General features: G+C 40.6%; 1 protein-coding gene across 1 annotated transcript in view; it reads left to right on the top strand.

Moving 5' to 3' along the window:
- Positions 1 to 404: 404 nt before the first annotated feature.
- The window catches only part of LOC138666556 (zinc finger protein 850-like), a 57,344-nt gene continuing 34,070 nt past the window's right edge, over positions 405 to 23,678 (top strand). Inside the window, exons 1-7 of the mRNA XM_069754763.1 lie at positions 405 to 771; positions 4,921 to 5,055; positions 5,185 to 5,364; positions 5,448 to 5,571; positions 5,655 to 5,752; positions 5,951 to 6,041; positions 14,077 to 15,420. Coding sequence (XP_069610864.1) covers positions 4,978 to 5,055; positions 5,185 to 5,364; positions 5,448 to 5,571; positions 5,655 to 5,752; positions 5,951 to 6,041; positions 14,077 to 15,420 — 1,915 coding nt within the window. The 5' untranslated portion in view covers positions 405 to 771; positions 4,921 to 4,977. The remainder of the gene's footprint in view (positions 772 to 4,920; positions 5,056 to 5,184; positions 5,365 to 5,447; positions 5,572 to 5,654; positions 5,753 to 5,950; positions 6,042 to 14,076; positions 15,421 to 23,678) is intronic.

Consider the following 23,678-nt stretch of genomic DNA (forward strand, 5'->3'; position numbering starts at 1 on the left):
TTTTCCGCTGGCTTCTTCCGGGGGCGAGGTTAAATGAGGTGCGGTGGTAAATATAATAGAGCGATAGCCAATGGAATTGTCCGATCATAGAGTGGGCTTGTCGACGCATGCCACTGATACCGCGCCCCTTGGTATGTCGTAGCTTCCTGGAAACTGCTCCATGGCCCACAAGCTAGGAACGCATGCGGTCACGTCATAACCACTTCCGGAAGCTTACCTGGGTCCAGGAAACCAGCGCCTGCGTGTTGCCCACAATAGATCCAGTAGCTATATATATATATATATATATCATATGATAAGATGGACCAATATTAGTGCATGGTTAATATTAAAGTGCCAATGTGCAAGAATCAATATTGTGTGTACAAGCCCACAGACAGTAATAGTTACATTTTTACAGATAGTTGCCATCTACCAGTGTGCTTGAATAACATCCCACAAGGACAACTGATGCGCATTAGAAAACATTGAACGAAAACAAAACGCTAATAATATGCTAAAGTAAATCACACAGAAGGGGTATAATGAAAACTCACTAAAAAGAACAAGTGAGGATGTTGAAAAAAATATGGAGAAATAAGAATTGCAGCAACTCATTAAACCTCCCTTGCTGGGGGCAGTATACACAGAAACGCGAGCTGAACATGTTCCTGGACATCTATTATGGACTAGTGATCATCACCTACCAGCATTTAGTTTAAGAAATTTAAGGCCTAGAAATACATCTCATCTTCAAAGTGGAGCAGGATCGTTCTTCCAACATATCTCCAGGTCAGTTTTATAATATTGATATTTAGATCCATATTGGTAAAATTAGCGCAAGGCTTTATAAGTTTTAATAATATTGAATTTTTGTAACATGTAACATATTTCCATTCCACACAAAATAGTTAATAAATGCCATTTACCATGTTTTTACTTTAATCGGTATTATTTTTCACATGTCGTTTTACTTTTTGGAATGTTAGAAAGGTTAAAAGTTGAGCTACAATTTTTATATTTTCAAAGAAATTTCCAAAACCAATTTTTTTTTTCCCATTAAAATATTGACTTCACCCCAAATTTTTCATTTTGGCAAGGGAATATGGTAAAAACGGATGCCACCATTTGTTGAGCAATTTCTCTCGAATGTAACAATGCTCTAAGCGTGGTTCCAAACTACTATTTAGGTGCACAGAAGGGCTCACGAGGGAAGGAGCGTTACTTGAGTTTTGGTGTGTGCATTTAGCTGGAATGGATTGTCGCGTTTGGAAACTACACCACTCAACTTCAGAAAGGGAGATTGTAATGGACAAGAGAGCAGGAAAGATCAAATGGCTAGATGTTCTAAAGTACAGCAATGTCCTAGAAGGATGAGAGATTTTGATAAATTAAATTCTCACTGCACGAACGGTAACAATTCCGAAAAGAAGGAAGAATTGAAAGCATTTAAAGAGACCAGGATGGATGAACACAGAACTTAATCACTTGTTAAAAAGGATGAAAGAAATGTATAACAAATTAAAAAAGGGAGCATATCTAAAGAAGAATAAAATGTGTTCTGCGGGGAATGCAGGACAAGCTTTTTAAGAGCTAAAGCCAGTAACGAAGTGAGGCTTGCAAGGGAGACCAAAAACTGTAAAAAAGGATTTGGGGGTACCGTGCATACTCGAGAATAAGCCAAGTTTTTTAGCTCATTTTTTTGTGCTGAAAATGCACCCCTCGGCTTATACTCGAGTCATTGTCCCAGAAGACGGAGGAAGAGCGGTAGCAGGTCACAGATGCAGGAGCCGGCTGCTGCAGCTAACTCCTGTGCCTGCTGCTAAAGAGAAATTCATATTCTTCATGGCTGGGTGATCACTTGTACCCGCTACTTAAGAGAAATGAATATTCACCTCTCTCCACTCCCATAGGCATGGAGAGAGGTGAATATACAATCCCTTTAAGTAGCGGGGACACGTAACCGCACGGCAGCTGCAGGAAGCCGCTGTTGACACTGTGCACACTACTTAATAGCAATGGATCCTCACTGCCATCCACGCACATAGTCCTGGTGTGGAGAGCAGTGAGTATTCCTGCAGCTGTGCTCTGCTTGTAAGAAGCATATGACGTCCCTGCCATGCGCTGCTTACTAGCATAAAGAAGCTGCGGGCAACAGAACAAGATGCTGTGAGGGAGCTCAGGAAGGTTAGTAGAATGGTTCATTTTATTTTTATGTGTTTTTGATGGGAGCCATGCATACTAGGATGGGATGAGGAACCATGCATACCAGGATGGGGATGAGATGGCCGTGCACACCAGGATAGGGATGAGGGGGCCGTGTATACCAGGATAGGGATGAGGAACCATGCATACCAGGATAGGGATAAGGAACCATGCATGCCAGGCTTGGGATGAGGAGGCTGTGCATACCAGGATAGAGGTGAGGAACCATGTATATAAAGGGATAGGAATGAGAAGGCCGTGCATACCAGGATAGGGATAAGGAACCATGCATACCAGGATAGAGATGAGGAACCATACATACCAGAATTGGCATGAGGATGTGCATACCAGGATACGGATGAAGAGGCCGTGCATACCAGGATGGTCATGACGGGACAATGTATACCCGGCTTATTCCCGAGTCAATAAGTTTTCCCAGTTTCTCGTGGCAAAATTAGGTGCCTCGGCTTATACTCGGGTCGGCTTATACTTATATACGGTATGTCAAAGATGCTATATGATTTTTACAGGATGAAAAGGGTGAAGTGGTCAAAAATTATGTTGGGAAGGCCAAACTTTTAAATTACTATTGTGCATCTGTGTTGTCTAAGAAAGCAATTGTAACATCAACTGATCTTCACTGTGCCATCGAAGGTATAAAAGAATCCACACTATTTGCAAACCAAGAGATAGTGAGGGAACACTTAGCTAATTTAATTTAAATTAAATCTCCTGGTCCAATTGAATTACATCCAAGGTACTGAAGGAATTAGCAGAGGAAATTGCATAACCACTAGCCAGAATCTTTGGCTACACAGGAGAACAGGAGAAGCCCCAGAAGATTGGAGAAGGGCAAATGTTGTCCCTATCTTCAAAAAAGGAAAGAAGATAGAGCCAGGAAATTAGAGGCCAGTGAGCCTTACTTTTATACCAGGAAACATATTTGAACAAATTGTTAAACAACATGTATGTAAGTACTTGGATAAGAATATAGTAATTAAAGCCAGCATGGGTTTGTAGCAAACAAGTCATGCTACACTAGTTTAATTTCCTTCTCTGATGGAATCACTGACTGGGTGGATCAGGGAAATGCAGTAAATATAGTATATCTCGACTTCAGTAAAGCATTTGATAAAGTATCTCATACTATTGAAAAAATAACCTTGTATGGGATTGACAAGGCTACGGTTAGGTCGATATATAACTGGCTCAGTGATCGTACTCAAAAAGTGGTAATAAATGGTTGCACATCCAATTGGAAGATTATTTCAAGTGAGGTACCATAAGGGAGAAATGCAAGGGTCTACATCTGGGCAAGAGAAACGAAAGTTACATCTAGAAAATGGGAGGAATAGAACTAAGCCCATGTGAAAAAGACTTGGGTGTACTAATAGATCACAGACTGCAAATGAGTCAATGGTGTGATGCAGCAGCAAAAAAGGCATACATAGTTCTAGGATGTATTAAGAGAAGCATAGAGTCTAGATCACGTTAAGTAATCATCCCCCTCTACTCCTCCTGAGTCAGGCCACATCTGGAATACTGGGTCCCTTTCTGGGCACCACATTTTAAAAAAGACATTGAAAAACTGGAACAAGTTCAGAGAAGAGCTATCAGGATGGTTAGCGGACTGCAAAGTATGTCCTACGAGGTTAAAAGATCTGGGAATGTTTACCTTGCAAAAAAGAAGGCTAAAATGGGACTTAATAGCTGTCTACAAATATCTGAAGGGATGTTACAGTGTAGAGGGATTATTTTTATACTAATTTGTACTTGGAAAGACGAGAAGTAATGGAATGAAACTGAAAAGGAGGAGATACAGATTAGATATAAGAAAAAACTTTTTGACGGTGATCAATGAGTGGAACGGGCTGCCATGAGAGGTGAGTTCTTCTTCAATGGAAGTCTTCAAACAAGATGGACAGACATCTGTCTGATATGGTTTAGTGAATCCTGCGCTACATTGAGCAAGGAGTTGGACACGATGATCCTTGAGGTTCCTTCCAACTCTAAGATTCTATGAGTTTATCACATTGGGCAGTAAAAACTAAAAAAATTATCTTTCTCCAGTGAAATGTTGCTGTAGTCCCAAATTTTTAATTTTGACAAGGGATATAGAAGGCAACGGACCCCAAAATTTGTAACACAATTTCACCCAGTAGCCCATATGTGGTCCGAAACTACCATCTGGGTCCATGGTAGAGCTATGAAAACAAATAGCTTTTTGCAATTTTGGATTTTGCTGAAATAATTTATGGGCACCATTTTCAGAGCTCCTGAGATGTCTGTCAGGAGGCTCAAACTAGCCAACCAGGTGACTGATAAATCCCCCAGCGGGCCCCTGGTCACAGTTGATGCCAGCACTGTCTGTTGAATGTGCATCCTAATCCACAGCTGAAATGTGTTGCAGAACAGAGAGCCACAAACCGCTACACCACAGTACCTATAGAAACAATTTGCCTATCAAGGCATTCAGTGCAGAAGAACTTTTTTCAGACAAATATTAATCTCTTTCGGGGTCAGCCAGTTTTCACCTTTTTGACCAGGCCAATATTTCAATTGAATCTGAATTTATTTATAACTTTTATATCCCAACTGATAAGACATAGGTATTCACAGTATGACCTCTAGATGTACGAAGTGCTCTACCACATTATTAGTATCCATCTTTAGTGAAGATATGTTTTATATGGTATTTTCTATGTTTTTACACCAGCCTTTCTTATTTCTATTTAGGTTCCTCTAACATATAACACTAATAATTAATCTAAATAACTTTCCTAACTGTCAAGGATGGATAAAGACAGAGATAAGATGGTGGAGAGGATATTACACCTCACCCTAGAGATCCTCTTCCGGCTTACTGGAGAGGTGAGAGATTCTGATGACGTCACATTACATCATTCTTATCTATGGGAATAACAGATGGACAGAACTGGAGAGGTGAGGACTCTGGAAATGTCTGTTGTGAAATTTATTAATGTGTCTCTCCATGACCAGGATTACACAGTAGTGAAGAAAACCTCTAGTGATCGCTATCAGGCCCCTGTGTCTGAGGGATGGGGAAGACCCCTGAGCCCAATCACGGGGCCTCCACCTCACCGCAAGATAGATGAGGACATCAATGATCAGAAGATCCTAGAACTCATGTACAAGATGATTGAGCTGCTGACTGAAGAGGTGACACTACTGGGAATGCTGGACATTATACATTAACGCTATGTAGGGATTTGGGGGGATAACGGTATCATTGTGTGTGTCAGGTTCCTATAAGGTGTCAGGACATGGCTGTCTATTTCTCCATGGAAGAGTGGGAGTATTTAGAAGGACATAAAAATGTGTACAAGGACGTCATGATGGAGGTTCCCCAGCCCCTCACATCACCAGGTAATAGACAGGACTAAATACATACGGCCTATAATTACCTGTATGTAAAGAATGAATTCAGTCCCTGTATGTGTTTCCTCCAGATCTATCGAGTAAGAGGACAACACCAGAGAGATGTCCCTGTCCTCTTCTTCCACAGGACTGTAAACAAGAAAATCCCGATGTTCCTCATAATCATCAGGTAGATGGAGAGAAGGTGTCATGAGATCTCCCCTATGATGTGTAGATGGCTGTGAAGGTTTTGTGCTCTGTCTTGTTTTATCTACCAGTATTATATGTTTTATACTTGTGTAATGAGAACGGTGAAGATGGCAGGATTAGAGCTGATCATAGATGTGACTTCTCCATCTGTCTTTGACTTTTACAATGTTTGTTTCAGGGTGAAGATCTGACCCATATTAATACTGCAGAGACATATGTGAGGGGTGATGACCGGTATAAAGAGGAGATTCCTACAGATAACCACCAAGGTGAGTAGAACCACTAAATATAGAGAAGTCACAGATTCTGCTTCTAGGAAATTGGATGCTAGATCCCTCTAACACAGGGGTCCCCAACCTGTGGCTCGCAGCTCCATGATGTGTGGCTTGTTGCTGCCTGCCAGCTTGGTGCATTAGCACCAAGTCTCACAAACAATTATGAAGAGCAGGTCTCCAGATGATTAATTTTGTGATTAGCCCTGCACAAAGAGCAGATCTGAATGTGCATATTGTGGCCTTGAAGGATTGGAGATAATTTAGATATGGTAAACTGGAGACAAGATGATGCTAAGAGGAGGAGGTGCTTGACCCTGGATGCAACAGTGTGGAGGGAGTGGACAAGAGAGTAGAAACAATAGCATAATTAAAAACGCAAAGCACCAATTCACATAGTTATTATCAGTTTAGAAATGGACTCAAATCATGTTGTTCTTTGAGCCGCAATGAACCCAGAGATTCTGTTTTCTGGATAAAGTTAATCTCCTGAGTAAAGAATTCTGTCAATCTCCACCTGTCAGCAGTACTGGTTCATGATGTAAACCTAAAAATCGCATCCTTTCTCTGTTTTTAATGACCGAACATGTTCACTAAACCGTTTATACAAATTGCGAATGATCTTACCTACTGTATATAGAAGTTATCACAATTGCATAAACTAAAAATGTTCTCTGGCAAATAAAAAAGTGATTTAAATTATGATTATAACCACCCAATTGTATATAGTTTGTGCAGTGCATACATTTTCAATAATTGCAATGGCCACACTGGAAATTATATATCAGTATATTTTTATTCAGCCAGTTTGTATTCTTAGTTTCTGCAAATCTGCTTTAATCAAAATATCCCTTAAGTTCCTGCTACTGCTAAAAGATATAATCGATTTTTCATACCAATATTTGTCAAAAGTGGATCACTCTCTATCACGTGCTAGTTTTGTGCATAAAAGCTCTAATAGTGTTACTCATAGGATTATGTTGAAATGACATTACAAATCTTCTATAAGTGTTTTTCTTACGACTCCAGAACATTAAAACATTAAAAGTTAATGTTCTGGAGTCGTAAGAAAAACAGTTATAGAAGATTTGTATTGTCATTTCAACATAGTCCTATGAGTAACACTATAATACCATATTTTTATAAAATGCATCGGATTACAAGATGTACTGTAAATTTGGGGGGAGCAAAAAAGAAAAAAAAATTTTAATAAAAGGGTGGAGCATCTTATAATCCACTTTTGGGTAGTTTACCTTGGGGGTGGCAGTGGAGTGGGATCCCAAGTGGTAGGGTCGCTGCTGGAGAAAGCTGGCAGATGCAGGAGATGCTGCGGTCCCCAAGCTGGTAGAAGCCTGTGTTCGGCGGAGGTCGCAATGGGGTGCAGTTGGGCCCCGATGGCTTTGTAGACTGTGGCCTCTGTTCACACAGGAAGCACTGGGCAGCCCGCCACAGGGCGATTATTAATAGGCTATGATCCAGATGCTGTGCATACACTGCTGCAGATTATTTGTTGCACTGGTGTGCCAAACGGCCAATCCCTGATTGTAGGCTGGCTGTCTCATTGGTATAATAGAATTTCACAGAAAAATAAAAATAAAAAATACTGAGGGATTAATAAATAGAACAATTTCACAGAAAACAACCCCTATTACTAAAAATATCTTTATAACAGTAATTAAAAACAACAAAGTGCATACAAATCCATCACCAAAAGAAAATACTTGAAAATAGAAAAAGAACCTAGGGAGGTGCCTGTCCCTAATAGCCTAACACTTGTCAGTACCCTACCTACCAGCGGAGGTTGGCACCCTAATCCTGCGCAGTGGCGCCCCCGCTCAACGTCGACTGTCCCTTCTAGTCTATTAGACTATTAGGAAGGGAAATAGAGAAATGTAGTGAAATGTGGAGGGTGTGGATATCAAGATAAATACTGTCCCTCAAAATCACCCTACCTACCAGCGGGGGTTGGCACCCCAGACCTGCGCAATGGCGCCCCCACTCCTCGACGGCTGTCCCAATATAACTGGCCCTGGCAGAAAAATTTCCGATCCTAGTGATGGTAGGGTACTGAAAGATGTGAGAACCAAGTGAACCAGGAGAAAGAAGAAAAAAAAACACTTAGAGGGTATAATAACCCCCCCAAAAAATAGATAATGTTAGGATAACACCCAAAATGTTGGCTAAATTAAATCTACAATAAATGGCCTTCCACTATAGAAGATATTCAGCCACAATACTTACTCTCAATACCACTCCTCCAAAATTGGTTTGGAGTGGAGAGAGATGGAGGCAAAAAAAAAAACAAAAAAAACCCACACCTCAAAACGGGGGTCTAAGAATGTAGCAATAAAAGATTATTTCACTGGTGTGCTAAATAACACAGTCCTAGGCTGCCATTGTTTGAACAAAAAGTGTAATATAACCTGCTTAAACAAACCACAAATATTGCACTCAGAAATTTATCCACTAATGAAATGTGTCATATGTCTTGCCTTATAGATATCACATATTATACGACATAGCTTATAGCAGGCTACTACAGATTAGATGCACACAAATATTGCACATTGCCCATAATCATCAAATGAGTCATATATCTCAATATAACGCTTGATACAAAAAACAAACAAAAAAAAAAAAAGGAGAAAAAAAGAGAAAAAAAAAAAAGAAAGATACTCCCCGAGGTGGTGTCCTGGTTCACACAATACCCAGTGAGGTCATGAAGCAAACATGCTTGTCTCTCTGGCTTCAAAATAATAAGACCCGCACTCTGCAAAAAGAGGCCAATCCCTCAATTTTGCAAAAATACAAAAACTCACATTCTAAGATAGATAGGCATACAAGAGTCTCATAGCTCGACACGTTTCTCCTCCCAAAGGAGGTTCATCAGGAGTGTGTTTATCAATAATGTAAGAGACCGCTACTTAGCTTTAAGTTGTCCATAATGATACAGGACCGACACGCCAGGCAAGTACCTTCCAGATTAAGTGTCTCATTGGTATTATCGCACCTGTGTAGTTGCCATCTTTACTTGGGTCCGCTGCACCATGATATTGCATTTGATTCAAGGCCTAGACAGGTAAGCACCGTTGCCTGTTTTTTTGGTGTTTTTTCTATAATAGTGGAGGTTTTTCCTTCTTTTGTGGTTTTTGCTGGTAGGAGGAGGTGTGCGGGGGCTCCACAGACATTTTGTGAAAGCCCAGAGCCTCGACACTTTTCATTCTTTTCAATATGGTGGACTACAGGAAAATGGCCGCTGGAAAAATGTCGGTGCCGAAATCCCAATCTGCCCTATTGGGGCTCTGCTGACATTTTGTGAAAACCCAGAGCCCCTGCACTGCCGAACATGCCCTCCTACCAGCCTGGGGCCTGCAGCATCGCTCAACTCCTGCCACCGCCAGAAACTTAATGCAGCAGCAACCCTGGGACCCTTCTCCACTGCAGCTGGTAACTTAGATTCACATTATAAGATGGACACCCCTCCCCCATTTTATCCTCGACTTATGGGGAAAGTGTGTCTTATAATCCGAAAAAATTCCACAAACAAATCCAGGACAGGGGTGAGGTCTTTGCACACAGGTGGAGCTTACTGCAGCAGTTCATAGTTTAGTAGTTTCATCATCAGGAAAGAAAATCCTTAGCACTCACTGAATGTTGCAAATCCGTTTATTTTTTAATCAAAAGCCAGGAGATTATAAAGGAAGGGCATTTTTTACAAACTAGTCACTTTTATTGTATGCAATCATAGCTATGTTTGTTTATTTTATGACTAAATGGTGGCCCGATTCTAGCGCATCGGGTATTCTAGAATATGTATGTAGTTTATTTACGAAGCTTTCAGAATAATGCAATGAATACACAGGATTCATGCGGCCGGGCACGACCAATTAGCGAAGCGTGGTTCAAATCCCGCTCCACTTCACGACCAGACTGTGTCTGTCACTGATTGTTCGTGGCCGGCCGGGAGCGACTAATCAGTGAAGCCAAGGCCAGCTCCAGGTTATTGAGGGCCCCGGGCGAAAGAGTCTCACAGCCCACGTAGCATATAATACAGCCCACGTAGTATATAGCACAGCCACGTAGCATAGCACAGCCACGTAGTATATAGCACAGCCACGTAGTATATAGCACAGCTACGTAGTATATAACACAGCCACGTAGTATATTGCACAGCCACGTAGTATATTGCACAGCCGCGTAGTATATAGCACAGCCCACGCAGTATATAACACAGCCCATGCAGTATATAGCACAGCCCACGTAGTATATAGCACAGCCCACGTAGTGTATATCACAGCCGCGTAGTATATAGCCCAGCTACGTAGTATATAGCACAGCCATGTAGTATATATCACAGCAACGTAGTATATAGCACAGCCTACGTAGCATATAGCACAGTGACGTAGTATATAACACAGCCCACGCAGTATATAACACAGCCCACGTAGTATATAACACAGCCATGTAGTATATAGCACAGCCACATAGTATATTGCACAGCTACGTAGTATATAGCACAGCCTACGTAGTATATAGCACAGTGACGTAGTATATAACACAGCCCACGCATATATAACACAGCCCACGTAGTATATAACACAGCCCACGTAGTATATTGCACAGCCACGTAGTATATAACACACCCCACGTAGTATATAACACACCCCACGCAGTATATAACACAGCCCATGCAGTATATAACACAGCCCACGCAGTATATAACACAGCCCACATAGTATATAACACAGCCATGTAGTATATAGCACAGCCACATAGTATATTGCACAGCTACGTAGTATGTAGCACAGCCTACGTAGTATATAGCACAGCGACGTAGTATATAATACAGCCCACGCAGTATATAACACAGCCCACATAGTATATAACACAACTCACGTAGTATATAACACAGCCCATGTAGTATATTGCACAGCCACGTAGTATATAACACACCCCACGTAGTATATAACACACCCTACGTAGTATATGGCACATCGACGTAGTATATAATACAGCCCACGCAGTATATAACACAGGCCATGCAATATATAGCACAACCTATGTAGTATATTGTACAGCCACGCAGTATATAACACAGCCCACGTAGTATATAGCACAGCGATGTAGTATATAACACAGCCCACGCAGTATATAACACAGCCCATGCAGTACACCACACAGCCCACGTAGTATATAGCACAGCCCACGTAGTATATAGCAGTGTGGGCACCATATCCCTGTTAAAAAAACAATTAAAATAAAAAATAGTTATATACTCACCTTCCGGCGGCCTCCAGATCGAGCCCAGACCTTTAGCGACGCTCCGTTCCCAGTAATGCCTTGCGGCAATAACCCGTGATCATGTAGCGGTCTCGCAAGACCGCTACGTGATTTTGAGTCATTGCCGCAATGCATTCTTGGGACCGGAGCGTTGCGAGGAGCGGGAAAGGCTGCCGCGGATGCCGGAAGATGAGAATATAATGTTTGTTTATTTTTTAATTATTTTTAACATGATATGTTTTTACTATTGATGCTGCATAGGCAGCATCAATAGTAAAAAGTGAAGCGGTGTTTAAGTCCCGCCCCAATATCGCTGATTGGTCACGGCCGGCCGCGACCAATCAGCGAGCCGGGATTTCTGCGATAGACAGACAGACGGAAGTTACAGACAAACAGATGGAAGTACCCCTTAGACAATTGTATATATAGTCCAAATAAGAGAGAATGTAGCAGCACCACACAAATCTTTCCGATAAAAACCTTTGTCCTTTATTTAAACAACATGCGGTCCTGGACCGTGGAATACGCGAAACGGCCGTAGTCCATTGACTGCTCCAGCTTGATCTGCTATTTGTCATGCCCTATGTTACCTTGTCCACCGCATGTTGTTTAAATAAAGGACAAAGGTTTTTATCGGAAAGATTTGTGTGGTGCTGCTACATTCTTTCTTATTTGGATTGTCTTACATGTTTTTTCCAAGAAAGCACGCCAATTTCCGCGGATCTTCCGCTGATGAAGTCGTTGACTCAGCTACTCCTGCTTCATTAGTGAGTATCCACCTGGTTCTTAGTGACCTTCAGTTTTTCTTCTGATTCTTTGTTGTTTTAATTATATACAGTGGGGCAAAAAAGTATTTAGTCAGTCAGCAATAGTGCAAGTTCCACCACTTAAAAAGATGAGAGGCGTCTGTAATTTACATCATAGGTAGACCTCAACTATGGGAGACAAACTGAGAAAAAAAAAATCCAGAAAATCACATTGTCTGTTTTTTTATCATTTTTTTTGCATATTATGGTGGAAAATAAGTATTTGGTCAGAAACAAACAATCAAGATTTCTGGCTCTCACAGACCTGTAACTTCTTCTTTAAGAGTCTCCTCTTTCCTCCACTCATTACCTGTAGTAATGGCACCTGTTTAAACTTGTTATCAGTATAAAAAGACACCTGTGCACACCCTCAAACAGTCTGACTCCAAACTCCACTATGGTGAAGACCAAAGAGCTGTCAAAGGACACCAGAAACAAAATTGTAGCCCTGCACCAGGCTGGGAAGACTGAATCTGCAATAGCCAACCAGCTTGGAGTGAAGAAATCAACAGTGGGAGCAATAATTAGAAAATGGAAGACATACAAGACCACTGATAATCTCCCTCGATCTGGGGCTCCACGCAAAATCCCACCCCGTGGGGTCAGAATGATCACAAGAACGGTGAGCAAAAATCCCAGAACCACACGAGAGGACCTAGTGAATGAACTGCAGAGAGCTGGGACCAATGTAACAAGGCCTACCATAAGTAACACACTACGCCACCATGGACTCAGATCCTGCAGTGCCAGACGTGTCCCACTGCTTAAGCCAGTACATGTCCGGGCCCGTCTGAAGTTTGCTAGAGAGCATTTGGATGATCGAGAGGAGTTTTGGGAGAATGTCCTATGGTCTGATGAAACCAAACTGGAACTGTTTGGTAAAAACACAATTTGTCGTGTTTGGAGGAAAAAGAATACTGAGTTGCATCCATCAAACACCATACCTACTGTAAAGCATGGTGGTGGAAACATCATGCTTTGGGGCTGTTTCTCTGCAAAGGGGCCAGGACGACTGATCCGGGTACATGAAAGAATGAATGGGGCCATGTATTGTGAGATTTTGAGTGCAAACCTCCTTCCATCAGCAAGGGCATTGAAGATGAAACATGGCTGGGTCTTTCAACATGACAATGATCCAAAGCACACCGCCAGGGCAACGAAGGAGTGGCTTCGTAAGAAGCATTTCAAGGTCCTGGAGTGGCCTAGCCAGTCTCCAGATCTCAACCCTATAGAAAACCTTTGGAGGGAGTTGAAAGTCCATGTTGCCAAGCGAAAAGCCAAAAACATCACTGCTCTAGAGGAGATCTGCATGGAGGAATGGGCCAACATACCAACAACAGTGTGTGGCAACCTTGTGAAGACTTACAGAAAACGTTTGACCTCTGTCATTGCCAACAAAGGATATATTACAAAGTATTGAGATGAAATTTTGTTTCTGACCAAATACTTATTTTCCACCATAATATGCAAATAAAATGTTAAAAAAACAGACAATGTGATTTTCTGGATTTTTTTTTCTCAGTTTGTCTCCCATAGTTGAGGTCTACCTATGATGTAAATTACAGACGCCTCTCATCTTTTTAAGTGGTGGAACTTGCACTATTGCTGACTGACTAAATACTTTTTTGCCCCACTGTATATAGATTCTGCACTGAGCACTTATCTATAAAAGTCTGACAGGCACACTGAAACACGGATCTAGGAAGATGTTGGCTTCATAAAAATAAAAAAGCAACAGTATAGCATGAGGCTTAGCATTATCTTCTGGTGTTTGTGCTAAGGTCTATTGCTAGATTGAGATTTATTTTGCATCACTGGCTTAGTTAAAAATATATTTTTTCTGAATTACCTTATATTTTATATGGATATTTTTTAAATATAAAATCTCAATATAAATTTTAGTTGATATTATTTAGAAATAGTAAAGTCCAATTTATTCTTGGCAGACGTCTGTTCCAAGAGCTCAAGGGGACATCGGATATCTTTGGATTGTAAAGCAGATGATCGTGGTATCACACAAGATATATGTGAAGAACATGCCATAATTCCAAATATGGGCCTTCACAGCAAAGTTCTATCATCTGATACTTTGAAACGGGTCTTATCTTTTGATTTATCACAGAATGTTAAGGAAAAAAAACTTAGCAGAAAAGGTGTACTAAATCAAAGAGGTCACATAGGGGAGAAGCCATATTCATGTTCAAAATGTGGAAAATGTTTTAGAAAAAAATCATATCTTATTAGACATCAGCGGATTCACACAGGAGAAAAGCCATTTTCATGTTCAGACTGTGGAAAATGTTTTAGAGAGAAATCTGATCTTGTTAGACATCAGCAGATTCACACAGGAGCAAAGCCGTTTTCATGTTCAGATTGTGGGGCACTTTTCACTGCTAAATCATCCCTTGTTAAACATCAGAATATTCACACCGGAGTGGACCCATTTTCATGTTTAGAATGTGGAAAATGTTTTAACCAGAAATCAAAACTTATTAAACATAAGAAAATTCACACAGGGGATAAGCCATTTTCTTGTAAAGAATGTGGGAAATGCTTTAGCCAGAAATCAAATCTTTTTACCCATCAGAGAATCCACACAAGTACAAAACCGTTTTCATGTTCAGATTGTGGGAAATGTTTCAGAGAAAAATCATATCTTGTTAAACATCAGAGTATTCACAAGGGAGCAAAACCGTTTTCATGTTCAGAATGTGGGACATTTTTTACCGCTAAATCATCTCTCATTACACATCAAATAATTCACACCGGAGTTAAGCCATTTTCATGTTCCGAATGTGAAAAATGTTTTAACCGGAAAGAAAATCTTATTAAACATGAGAAAAGTCACAAAGGGATAAAACCATTTTATTGTGAAGAATGTGGGAAATATTTTAGACAGAAATCAAATCTTTTTATACATCAGAGAATTCACACAGGTGCAAAGCCGTTTTCATGTTCAGAATGTGGGAAAAGTTTTAATCAGAAATCATGTCTTGTTTCACATCAGAGAGTTCATACAGGGGAGAAACCATATTCGTGTTCAGAATGTAAAAAATGTTTTAAGCAAAAATCGTGTCTTCTTACTCATCAGCGAATTCACACAGGGGTAAAACCATTTTCATGTTCAGAATGTGGAAAATGTTTTAAGAATAAATGGAATCTTATTACACATCAGAGAATTCACACAGGGGAGAAGCCTTTTTTGTGTTCAGAATGTGGAAAATGTTTTAATCAGAAATGGGGCCTTGTTACACATCAGAGAATTCACACAGGAGCAAAGCTATTTTCATGTTCAGAATGAGGAAAATATTTTAACCAGAAAACATGTTATTAACCATAAGAAAAGTCACACATGGGAGAAGCCGTTATCTTGTAAAGAATGTGCGAAATGTTTTATCAACAAATCTGTTCCTTTTAGACATCAGATAATTCACAAGCGGTAAAAACATTTGTCCAGAATGTTTAATCTGTTTTTCCCACAAATCACATCTTCTGAAATCTCAAAGTACGCACAAAGTGATTTTGCCTTTTTTAATTCTTATAAATAGTACAGTAGGGGAGTCAACAAAAGCTTTGAACATCTCCAAGCGAACTTTGGCTTGCCACAGATGGAATTCTATAAATACTTCTAATTCTAATATGTTTACACCATACAAACAAAAATGACATTTTTGACAATGGATATGTTTATACATTTGTTGCTGTAATTGGCAGATCCAGAGGTTTGATATTGTCAATATAACACTCCTTACATCACTCATATCTAATACAATTTTCAATACAAGCTTAAAACAAATGGGGAGAGGATGTAGGCCGTATTACAAATAGTGAGTGGTGTATTATCTTAGCATTGACGAGTAAATTATATTTATGCGAAGTGCAGAGACTATTCTCAAAAAATTTATAGAAAATGTAAGATGTCCAACTTCCTCCGTAATGTGGGGATTTGTTCTGATGCTAACTGCCCAAGATGTTATAAGGAAAATGCACAAGGTATGGAAGTGCCCATATACAGTGACTAGCAAAAGGGTGACAATGTTTTTGAATTTTTGATTTTCACCATATCTCACCATCCACTACTGCTTTGAATGTGAGACTACCATCATTTTATAGACAATCATCTTGGAATCTCACTGCATTGTTACTGTTTTGCTCTTAAAAAATCAAAATTTTTATTTATTTGTCAATCCAACTTTGACTTTAAACACTGCCTATATCCTTCTAGTCATACTCTCGATCAGATTAAAACATGTGTTGATCGAAATCTGATCCCCGGTCTCTTCTACACGTTCCCAAAGTTTGTGCATACTGGTCAACTAGCTTGTTGTATGTATACAGTTTTGTTTTCAACTTTACCCACAAGTGTTCAATTGGGTTAAGGTCTGGAGACTTTGGTTGCCAATCCATTACCACTACTTCATTGTCATTGAACCATTTCTTCGCCAGTCTCAACGTATGCTTCGTGTTGTTGTCCTGCTGGAACATCATGTCATCCTTTTCATACCCATAGAACTCGAATATACGAAGTAACTCGTTTTGTAGAATACTCGCATATAGCTCAGTATTGAGACCAACATCGATCCTGGTCAAGTATCTAACTACTTTGGCTGTGAAATAACCCCATATCATCAGGTTTCCTCCACCAAACTAAGGGTACCGTCACACAGTGGCATTTTGATCGCTACGACGGCACGATCCGTGACGCTCCAGCATCGTAACAATATCGCCCCAGCGTCGTAGTCTGCTGTCACACTTTGCAATGTACGACGCTGGAGCGATAATTTCATGACGTATGTGCGATGTAGAAGCCGTTGGTTACTATGCGCACATCGTATACAATATCGTGCACACCTTTGTTGCACCATGCGATCATGCCGCCACAGCGGGACACTAGACGACGAAAGAAAGTTTCAAACGATCTGCTACGACATACGATTCTCAGCGGGGTCCCTGATCGCAGGAGCGTGTCAGACACAGCGAGATCGCTGGAACGTCACGGATATATCGCTGGAACGTCACAAATTGTGCCATCGTAGCGATCAAAATACCACTGTGTGACGGTACCCTTAAGAGACCCTTCTATTTCTCAATACGTTAGCCACTTTTTCCCTTGTCTCTTCCAGACCCAATTGCACCCATCAGAGCCTAGGCTATTGACTTTAGATCCAAATCAACTGCTTCCAATCTTCTACTGTCCACTTTTTGTGCTCATTTCCAAACTCGAGCTGATGCTTCTTAGGATGATATTAAAGTCGAGGCTTCTTCACCTTTTTGAGACACCATTTCAGACTTGTGTAACATTCATCGCTCGGTGCTTACATGGACATCTGTGATCTCACTATTACCAAGCATATGAGCCACCTCCACTTCCGTGTTTGTCGCTCGAAAACTGATAGATCTTGTGAGAAGATGACTTGATGACTCCGATATTTTGCCTGGAAGTCCACCTCTTAGCTTTTGAATGGATGGACAGACTTCATTTCGTATTCTTCCACCTGTCATGGCACTTGCATGATGCAGTTTGGCAATTTTCTTGGCTGAGAGACCACTTTCCATGAGCTGGATGATGCTGTTTCTATTTTCTTGGAAAATCATCTTCATGGCTGCTCCCTGATTCGAACCAGTGACCTTTCGCTTGTGAATCAATCTAATAACTGCGCTATTAGGGAATGCGAGAATAGGTTGTAGTTTGTACTACCAGGAGCAAAACAGTAACAATGCAGTGACATAATAGGAATTTATATAACTAATCATATGCTAAATATGCATGTATGAGATAGTCAAGATGACTTCCTATAAAATGATGATAGTCTCATGTTCGAAGCAGTAGTGGATGGTGAGATATGGAGCCTGAAAATCAAAAGTTCAAAAACATTGTTACCCTTTTGCTAGTCAGTGTATAAAGGCACTTTTTTGAAAAAGAATTATTGTACATATAAATATGGTATATATTATTTAAGGAGACCCTAATATTTTCATCTTGGGTTGGTTAGAAGATGAAATGCATTATGACCCAATTCAGACTGGGAGATCACCTATAATATTCCTTTCTAGAAGGCTTTTTGAATTCCACCGCTTGAGTTTTTGCCGAGGCTAAATTAAATAATCAGATTAGAAAAGAATATTTACAAAAAAAACAACTCAATACATTACATAAAAAAAGATTTTGGGTTCCTGAATACTCAAGGTATACAATGCAATATATGTGAAAGGATGTTTGAACTGGTATGAAAAAGTAGTTCCTTTGTCATAATATATAGTTGCTCTATTAATTTCATGTATACATGTCGTGTTAAAATCTGGTATATCCTATGACTTCTGTGAAATATTCCACCTCTTATGGATATTATTATGGAGGATACTGGGACAGGAAGTAAAAATTTCCGGCTCTTAATTGCTGATTCTCAGTCAAGCTGGATGTATATTCATCAAAAACATTCTGGACTCTTTTCCTGAGGGGTTGGAGGGATGGATGACGTGTTTGTTTTGTTTCTGTATGCTTATGAAAATCTGGAAAATATTGCAACTGGTTAATAAAAAATAATCTAAATAAAAAAAAAGATACAACAGTTATAGACAAAATACAGTTACACGTCATGGAGGGGGAAGCAGTTTAAAACACTAAATATTACTTGAAGGATTATTCCCACAATTGCATCTTTTTCACAAAGCACGGTATATTCATGATTATTGTTAATATACAGACTAAGCCTAACATAAAGTTTCTTTCTTGAACTTCTTGTGTATTTTTTTCATCTCTATCTGCCCCTCTATGCATCCAGCTTCACATAGCTGAATAGGCTGTTCTTTTCTTAAGCTGCTTTCACACATCAGTTTTTTGCCATCAGTCGCAATCCGTCAAATTTTTTAAAAAAACTGATCCGTAGCAAATTGTGAAAAACTGATGCGATGGATCCATTTTTTCACCGGATCCGACTAGCTCACTATTAGATCCTAAAAAACAATCGGTGCATGTTCAGTTTAAAAAAAAAATGGAATCCGTCATTTGACAGATCCGGCGCCATAGGCTTCCATTCTAGCAAACGCCGGACGGGGCCGGATTCGTCGCTGTCCATTTTTTGACGGATCAAGTGAACAGTGGATGAAACATGAGGCGATCCGTCACTAATACAAGTCTGTGAGAAAAAAATGGATCCGGCGGCATCAATCGCTGGATCCGTTTTTTCAAAATTCGACAGATTGCGACTGATGAAAAAAACTGATGTGTGAAAGGGGCCTTGCACTGCTAAAACTACATTGTCCTTCAGCACCCTGCTCCCCAGTGCTTCAGACACTGCCCTCTTTCTCCTGACAAGCACCTTTTTGTGCTAACATCAACATTATCTCAGTGTAGAACTCCCCTTATGCTCCTCTATAGCACTCTGCTTGGCCAAGTCCCGGTATATAATGGTGTATGAGAAGAAAGGAAAAAGAACTATAAATTTACTCAAACCAAGTCTGCGTCAAAGCTGTCAGGTTACATCAGGGGGCTTATCTACAGCATTACAGAATGCTGTAGATAAGCCTCTGATGGTAGTGGCGGCAGCTTACCTATGAAAAAGTAGGTGACAGATTCCCTTTAACAGAGCAATTTCATGGATAAAAGTGATGAGTCTACCTGTTTCAGTGAAAAGAAAAAATGGATGAAAAAAAAGGGGATACAAGTAGGCTGACACCTGAGGAAAAAAATGGTAGTTTTTCTCAAATTGTAAAACTTACATGGATGTAACTTTGATACAGTCAAATTTTTGATTCTACACTAAACTCAAGAAGGGATCCCATTCAAATGACAACTCATTAAGATACGTATGAACAGATAACTAATTAACAGTGACATGGCTTTTTTGAGAGGGCTTAAACCATGGTCAGGTCAGAAACCTTACCTTGTATTGGAAGTCTCTCCATTTACACTGTGTGCAGAATTATTAGGCAAGTTGTATTTTGATGACATGATACTTTTTATGCATGTTGTCCTACTCCAAGCTGTTCAGGCTTGAGAGCCAACTACCAATTAAGTAAATAAGGTGATGTGCATCTCTGTAATGAGGAGGGGTGTTGTCTAAGGACATCAAAACCCTATATAAAGTGTGCTTAATTATTACTCAACTTCCTTTCCTTTGGCAGCATGGGTCAGAAGAGAGATTTGACGGGCTCTGAAAAGTCCAAAATTGTGAGATGTCTTGCAGAGAGATGCAGCACTCTTGAAATTGCCAACTTTTGAAGCGTGATCACCAAACAATCAAGCGTTTCATGGCAAATAGCTAACGGGGTCGCAAGAAGCGTGTTGGGCAAAATAACTGCTCATGAATTGAGGAAAATCAAGTGTGAGGCTGCCAAGATGACATTTGCCACCAGTTTTGACATATTTCAGAGCTGCAACGTTACTGGGGTAACAAAAAGCACAAGGTGTGCGATACTCAGGGACATGGCCAAGGTAAGGAAGGCTGAAAAATGACCACCTTTGAACAAGAAACATAAGATACAACGTCAAGACTGGGCCAAGAAATATCTTAAGACTGACTTTTTCCCCCCCCTCCACTCCCCCTCCCCTCTCCCCTCATCCCCCTTTTCCCTTCCTGCTCAGTTAATTGTTAAAATCCAATAAAGATTATTTGGAAAAAAAAAAAAAGACTGACTTTTCAAAGGTTTTATGGACTGATGAAATGACAGTGACTCTTGATGGGCCAGATGTATGGTCCAGAGGCTGGATCAGTAAAGGGCAGAGAGCTCCACTCCGACTCAGACGCCAGCAAGGTGGGGTGAGGTACTGGTATTGGCTGGTATCATCAAAGACGAACTTGTGGGACCTTTTTGGGTTGAGGATGGAGTGAAGCTCAACTCCCAGACCTACTGCCAGTTTCTGGAAGACAACTTCTTCAAGCAGTGGTACAGGAAGAAGTCGGTGTCGTTCAAGAAAAACATGATTTTCATGCAGGACAATGCTCCATCACATGCATCAAACTACTCCACAGCGTGGCTGGCCAGTAAAGGTCTCAAAGAAGAAAAAATAATGACATGGCCCCCTTTTGCACCTGATCTGAACCCCATAGAGAACCTGTGGTCCCTCATAAAATGTGAGATCTACAGGGGGGGAAACAGTACACCTCTCGGAACAGTGTCTGGGAGGCTGTGGTGGCTGCTGCACGCAATGTTGATCGTAAACATCAAGCAACTGACAGAATCTATGGATGGAAGGCTGTTAAGTGTCATCATAAAGAAAGGTGGCTATACTGGTCACTATTTTTGGGGGGTTTTGTTTTTGCATGTCAGAAATGTTTATTTCTAGATTTTGCGCAGTTATATTGGTTTACCTGGTGAAAATAAACAAGTGAGATGGGAGTATATTTGTTTTTTATTAAGTTGCCTAATAATTCTGCACAGTAATAGTTACCTGCACAAACAGATATCCTCCTAAGATGGCCAAATCTAAAAAAAAAACACTCCAACTTCCAAAACTATTAAGCATTGATATTTATGAGTCTTTTGGGTTGATTGAGAACATAGTTGTTGATCAATAATAAAAAAATAATCCTCTAAAATACAACATGCCTAATAATTCTGCACAGTGTATTTTTATTTTTTCATTTGCAAGGAATTAACTGTAGGCCCATGACATGACTTGGCATCCCACTTTTCACCTTTGAGATGCTATTCTGTCACATTCTGTCTTTCACAGGGTGGCGCCAGTTATTTAACCCCTTCATGACCAGGGATATTTTCATGTTTTCGTTTTTCACTCCCCTCCTTCCTAGAGCCATAACTTTTTTATTTTTCTGTCAATATGGCCATGTGAGGGCTTATTTTTTGCGACATCATTGGTTTTTGCATGTCATGTACTAGTAAACAGGAACAAAAATTTCAAGTGCGGTGAAATTGCAAAAAAAAGTGCAATTCCACACTGTTTTTTGTTTGGCTTTTTTGCTATGTTCACTAAATGCTAAAATTGACGCAAAAAATGTGTGCAATTTTCCGATACCCGTAGCGTCTCCATTTTTCGTGATCTCGGGTTGGGTGAGGGCTTATTTTTTGTGTGCCGATCTGACATTTTTAATGATACCATTTTGGTGCAGATGCGTTCTTTTGAGTGCCCGATTCTGAACGCCGCGATACCAAATATGTGTATATTTGATTTTTGTTTTATTTTATTTTGAATGGGGCAAAAGGAGGGTGATTTTAACTTTTATATTTTTTTTTATTTTTTTCATATTTTTTAAAACATTTTTTTGTTACTTTTGCCATGGTTCAATAGCCTCCATGGGAGGCTAGAAGCTGGCATAGCCTGATCAGCTTTGCTACATAGGAGCGATGCTCAGATCGCTCCTATGTAGTAGAATTGCTGCATTGCTATGAGCGCCGACCACAGGGTGGCGCTCACAGCAATCCGGCATCGACAACCATAGAGGTCTCAAGGAGACCTCTGGATGTCATGCCGATGCATCGCTGACCCCCGATCACGTGACAGGGGTCAGCAATGCGCGCATTTCCGGCCCGATGGCCGGAAGCGCTAGTTAAATTCCCCTGTTAGCGTTTGACAGCGGCATTTAACTAGTTAAAAGCAGCGGGTGAATCGCGATTCCACCCGCCGATATTGCGGGCACATGTCAGCTGTTCAAAACAGCTGACATGTCCCGGCTTTGATGCGGGCTCATCGCCGGAGCCCACATCAAAGCTGGGGATCTGACCTCGGACTTACTATCCCGTTCGAGGTCAGAAAGGGGTTAACATTTGCTTGCACCTTATGGGATACTTGAGGCTGCCAAGCCTCTATACTTACTGGGATCTTGGTTTGCCTTGGCTGTGAGAGTTCATCACTTTACGACAGGAGAATGGGGTCCTGAGGCTAACACTTTTACTTACAGTTGATACACAAGTGAAGAAAAATCTGAATTAGATTTACACTTTTTTATTAGCCACTCACTTGATTCACCTTTTATACAGTTAGTCCTCGGGTTACGACGGTCTCGAGTTATGTCGTTTCGTGGTTACGACGCTTTATATGACGCCTCATTCCGACTTACGCGGTTTTGCGTCGTGAGTCAAACTACGTGCAACTATGTGCAGCGGTGTAAGAATACAGTCCAGTACTGTACACTGTACTCGATTACACGAGGAAAACGAGTCTCCTGCACGCCATAACACCCTAATTATGTAGGATACTGTGTTAGGATAGGTGTTTGGATAGGCTAAGTGTTTGCAGTACTGTACTGTTATTATGGTACAGTACTGTATGAACGTATGGTCCGACTTACGTCGAAATTCGGTTTACGACATCGCGTAAGAACGGATCAACGTCGTAAGTCGAGGACTACCTGTATATATTTATATATATATTGTAGGGGATCGCTCTCTCGGGTAGCCACTTGGAACACGAAGCCACAGACTTTTATATCACATCCAGAATATTGTTTATTTCTACAGGTTGCACAGCACCAAAAGCAAAACCATAAACATAAAATCTGTAGACTTGTCCTTGCACTAGCTAAGCAAAATAGACCCTGGCTACTCAGACACATCTGAGCTACTCTCAGTTCGGTCACCCAAAACAGCT

The sequence above is a fragment of the Ranitomeya imitator genome, chromosome 2, assembly GCF_032444005.1.
Source record: "Ranitomeya imitator isolate aRanImi1 chromosome 2, aRanImi1.pri, whole genome shotgun sequence".
In the NCBI taxonomy this organism is placed as follows: domain Eukaryota; kingdom Metazoa; phylum Chordata; class Amphibia; order Anura; family Dendrobatidae; genus Ranitomeya; species Ranitomeya imitator.